The 5,263-nt window shown below is 47.9% G+C and overlaps 1 protein-coding gene across 1 annotated transcript; it reads right to left on the bottom strand.

Annotated features, from left to right (window-relative positions):
• Positions 1 to 568: 568 nt before the first annotated feature.
• HSPA2 (heat shock protein family A (Hsp70) member 2) lies at positions 569 to 4,995 on the bottom strand. Its single transcript, XM_087855990.1, has 2 exons — positions 4,824 to 4,995; positions 569 to 4,612 (listed from the first exon to the last, which is right to left on the bottom strand). The coding sequence occupies exon 2, from the start codon at positions 4,605 to 4,607 to the stop codon at positions 2,697 to 2,699; it is 1,911 nt and encodes a 636-aa protein (XP_087712116.1). The 5' UTR covers positions 4,608 to 4,612; positions 4,824 to 4,995; the 3' UTR covers positions 569 to 2,696.
• Between the last annotated feature and the right edge of the window lie 268 nt (positions 4,996 to 5,263).

Below are 5,263 nucleotides of genomic sequence, written 5' to 3'. Positions count from 1 at the left end.
GAGAAATGTTCTTTTTTAATCCCTTAGCAATCTGTATGTATTGCATTAGCTTTAGTCCAGACCACTAGTCTCTAGTATAACATTACTTTCAAGTTCAAGTGATGCTAATTATTCCTTAAGCTGTAATTTAGCCTCATCCTAATATCAAGTACTTTTTCCATTGTCATTTGACTATGTCTGATCTAACATCTCCTAAGGAGTTCCCGGGAGTTATCCGATTACCAGTTTCAGTTGACCCCTGGAAACACCGAATGGCTATTTTGGTGGCTTTATCTTCACAATATTCAGATTGAGATAAATTTGAGAAGACAAAATTAAATTAAAAACACTCAAGAAGGCTACAAGTTTTAGAAATTACTTTCCAGAATAACAGAAAATGAAGTATCTACATAAATTGATATTCGTGTTATAGCAAGTTACCAGAGGCCAGGCCATAGGATAGTCAAAGAGACTACCACTGGTCATTTTTCTGATACTTTAGAAACTAATCTCTTGTAAACAAAGGTCTAAAATGAATCATACTAATACCAAATTGCACTTGCAGAAAGATTCCATTATATTTTGATGTTAGAACAAGGGATAAATGCTTTCAACAAACAAAGGATTAATAAAAGTTTACTAGAATGAGCATTGTCTTAGTAAAAATTCATGTTAAACATCACTCTAAAGCTAGTATCGACCTGATTCTGTTAGTACTAAGGTAGTTTAAGTATTTATATGATGCTATCTATAGTTAATTAAACACCTTTAATGCTTCCTTGCTGAAAACTTTCCACCAAAGTGGCGCTAGCACCAAAAAAAGTTATCGTCAGTTTTTCAGAGTGTAAAGAGCAATTACCTTAAATTTTTTTTAAGTTTTGAAACAATTTCAAAATTGCCTTTTTATCTCACTCCCACCCACCCAAATGACTCTGCTTAAAAAATAAAATAAAAACTTACATACCTAAGAGTCAGTCAGCTCTTGTGTGAGAGGGTCATTACAAAGCTCAATATTTTTAGGCTAATTTGTTCTCTAGTTTTTATATTACTTCAAAAATTAATCTCTCTGCATGATACAGAAGGGTCCACTACTAAAAATATAGCTTCTATAACGCACTGTTAACTTATGAACAACATGAAGCAAGTCTACATTGAAGAGAGATACCGAAATGTCTGTATGTGGTGAAAATATTAGGCTAACTATGCATTTTCCAATCACCTTTACTGATTTCTCCCAAATTCCCCTTAAAGAGAATAAATCAGAACAAAGTAGAAGTGTCATTTCACTAAAAAATACAAATATGAACCCCCATCTCCTAAGGATGTGGATTTTAAAGGTTAAGCCCAGGGCACTGGATCCCAAAGGGGTGCAATATTCTTATCTGTAACAATTTCAAATCAGATACATAGGATAATGGACAAGTTGTATATTACAAAATACAGGACTATCTTTTAGAAAAGAAAATCTGGGGCGCCTGAGTGGCGCAGTCCCTTAAATGGCTGACTCTTTGGTTTCGGCTCATGTCTAATCTCAGGGTGATGAGATTGAACCCCACATCCCACATCGGGCTCTGTGCTCAACAGAGAGTAAAGAATCAATCTATTCTTGATTTAAGGCAAGTATTGCAAAAGCACTGGGATTCTCAAATCGGGAAAAAAAAATCATTATCTCCCTCTATCCCCCAAGCAATTGTAACTGTTGAAAACCTATCCTCATGGAATTTGGATAAGCTCAGAAGTTAGGCTGTTTCACTAGAAAATTAAAAGTTGAAATAAGTTTGACTAAATTGGACTCTTAATATTAAGTGGCTTTAAGTTTGCCCTGCTGGCTCTGGTTTCAGGCACCCGCATGCCACAAAAAGCAATTTGTTTCCTACTGTGTCAGACTACTATCAGAGGACATCTCCCCACCCACCTTTTGTTAGTTTAGAGAAAGAAGCATTTTATATTTAACCCCAGAATATAGCTGGAATATTCAGGTGGATTTTCACTTGAACACTTAACAAAGCCTTAGGAGTTTGAGTACACTGGCAGACACCTGTCTGGTTTCTTTATTAAAAGGAGGGGGAAAGTTTACCCAGATCTTCTCCCTTTAAAAGTTGTTGGCAATTCAAAGCAGGAATCTCATCTGAGAATTAGACAAGACTGAGTTAGATACATTTCACCTCATACTAGTATCTTAAAGACAAACATGGGTAAAACTGAGAAAGGAAAATTGAAAACTCCAAGACCGTGATTTTGAGATCAATTTCAGCTTTACTTTAAATCTGTATTTATGCATGTTTGCAAAAAACATGCCTGTCCTTAACATTACTGCAATGTTCATTTTAGTCTTAAAGTAGTACATAAAAATAAACAATTCAAGCTTCTATATATTTTATTGTTACCAAGCTCCCACAGAACTTGTGTGCAAACTTCAGGTTTCCCATCTCAAACACATCTCCATGCACAAACTAAGCTACTCAAAAATGCTCAAGTCAGCAAACACCCAAAACGCATTAAAGAGAAACCTCAAATAATGGTTTTAAAAAATCAAACTTTAGAACTAACCTTTTGTAATTAACCTAAGTTGCTGCACCCTTCCTTTCCTATGCATACACCGAGCAAAAGACTTCCAACAACAGACCTCATACTTGGCACAAAGGCATTTCAAAGAAACACAAACAGAAGAGAAAATAGAGAAAGGAAAAGAGGTTTACGCTGACTCGAGTGCAAGCTTAGTCCACTTCCTCGATGGTCGGTCCCCCGGAAGCTCCGGAACCGCCACCGCCGCCGGGGCCGCCTTGGTAAAGTTTGCTGATGATGGGGTTGCACACTCTTTCGAGCTCTTTCTGCTTGTGTTCATACTCATCTTTCTCTGCCATCTGGTTTCGGTCGAGCCAGTTGATCACCTCCTGACACTTGTCGAGGATCTTGTTTTTGTCCTGCTCGCTAATCTTGCCCCTCAGTTTCTCGTCTTCCACCGTCTGCTTGATGTTGTAGGTATAGGACTCCACCGCGTTTTTGGCGGCGACACGGTCGCGATTGGCCTCATCTTCCGACTTGTACCGCTCTGCCTCCTGCACCATTCGATCAATGTCGTCCTTGCTCAGACGACCCTTGTCGTTGGTAATGGTGATTTTGTTTTCTTTACCGGTGCTCTTGTCGGCGGCGGTGACGTTGAGGATGCCATTGGCGTCGATATCGAAGGTGACCTCGATCTGGGGGACCCCGCGGGGCGCCGGGGGAATCCCAGTCAGGTCGAACTTGCCCAGCAGGTTATTGTCCTTGGTCATGGCCCGTTCGCCCTCGTACACCTGCACCAGCACGCTGCTCTGGTTGTCTGAGTAGGTGGTGAAGGTCTGCGTCTGCTTGGTAGGGATCGTGGTGTTCCTCTTGATGAGTGGGGTCATGACGCCGCCAGCCGTCTCAATGCCCAGCGACAACGGGGTCACGTCGAGCAGCAGCAGGTCCTGCACGTTCTCTGACTTGTCCCCGATGAGGATGGCCGCCTGCACCGCGGCTCCGTAGGCCACCGCCTCGTCGGGGTTGATGCTCTTGTTCAACTCCTTGCCATTGAAAAAATCCTGCAACAGCTTCTGGATCTTGGGGATGCGGGTGGAGCCGCCCACCAGCACGATCTCCTGGATCTGGCCCTTGTCTAGCTTGGCGTCACGTAGCGCCTTCTCCACCGGCTCCAGGGTTCCGCGGAACAGGTCAGCATTGAGCTCCTCGAAGCGGGCGCGGGTGATGGACGTGTAGAAGTCCACGCCCTCGTACAGCGAGTCGATCTCGATGCTTGCCTGCGTAGACGAGCTCAAGGTGCGCTTGGCTCGCTCGCAGGCGGTGCGCAGTCGCCGCACTGCGCGCTTGTTGGGCCCAATGTCCTTCTTGTGCTTGCGCTTGAACTCCTCCGCCAGGTGGCTCACCATGCGGTTGTCGAAGTCCTCGCCGCCCAGGTGGGTGTCGCCGGCCGTGGACTTCACCTCGAAGATGCCGTCCTCGATGGTCAGGATGGACACGTCGAAGGTGCCGCCGCCCAAGTCAAAGATGAGCACGTTCTTCTCGCCGCCGGCGCAGCCCTTCTTGTCCAGACCGTAGGCAATGGCCGCCGCGGTGGGCTCGTTGATGATGCGCAGCACGTTGAGGCCCGTGATGGTGCCCGCGTCCTTGGTGGCCTGACGCTGCGAGTCATTGAAATAGGCAGGCACCGTGATGACCGCGCTCTGCACCTTGCCTCCCAGGTAGGCTTCGGCGATCTCTTTCATCTTAGTGAGGACCATGGAGGAGATCTCCTCTGGGAAGAAGGTCTTGATCTCTCCCTTGTACTCCACCTGCACCTTGGGCTTCCCTCCCTCGCTCACCACCCGGAACGGCCAGTGTTTCATGTCCGACTGCACCGTGGCGTCCTCGAACTTCCGTCCGATCAGCCTCTTGGCGTCGAAGATGGTGTTAGTGGGGTTCATGGCCACCTGGTTCTTGGCGGCGTCGCCGATCAGGCGCTCGGTGTCGGTGAAGGCCACGTAGCTGGGGGTGGTGCGGTTGCCCTGGTCGTTGGCGATGATCTCCACCTTGCCATGTTGGAAGACCCCCACGCACGAGTAGGTGGTGCCCAGGTCGATGCCGATAGCCGGGCCGCGGGCAGACATCCTGACTGAAAGAAAGGCAAGCGACGTTAGGCGACAACACCTAGGACCGAAAAATCTGCGGCGTCAATTAACGGTCGCCTCACACCAGACACCGCGAGCGCAAACACACCCTCCCGTTCCCTCTGCTCGGTTCCCGGCTCTTATAGCCGCCTCCCTGCCGCCTTCTGGAAACTCCCGGAGCCAATCCGCTCCCAGGACCGCCCGCCACAGGCTTGCCTGGGTCGGAGTGACCCGCCCGTAGTCCAACAGATTTCTAGTTGGGTGAGGGGCGGGACCCCGGCCGGCACTCAGAGGCAAGGGGCGGCCGTTATGCAAATGAGGGTCCCCCTTGTCTCCCCCGCAGCCTCCGACCGCCCCGCCTCACGATCCGCTGGCAACTTAGGGGCGTTAGGCTCGCGCCCCTCCAGCCAGGTGTAAGCGCTTTAGCTCTATCTTTGCCTTTCCTAAGGCGGGATTCGTCAACGTCCCCTAGATTGGCAGGGCACCCAGCCAATGAGCAGCGCGGACTCCCAAGTGGGTGGGGAAGGCATGGGTGGGGAAGGCATGGCTGGGCCGTGATGCAGGGAGCAGACGCGGAAGGGGAGCCCAGAGAGGGGAATCACCTGAGCGGTTCGCTCAGTTCCTAAGACCTCAAATGCAGTTCAAAGCGGAGTGTC

Source organism: Ursus americanus, chromosome 26 (genome assembly GCF_024610735.1).
Source record: "Ursus americanus isolate L20-20 chromosome 26, mUrsAme1.1.p, whole genome shotgun sequence".
NCBI classification, from domain to species: Eukaryota; Metazoa; Chordata; class Mammalia; order Carnivora; family Ursidae; genus Ursus; species Ursus americanus.
This window is presented reverse-complemented; position numbering and strand designations above follow the sequence as displayed.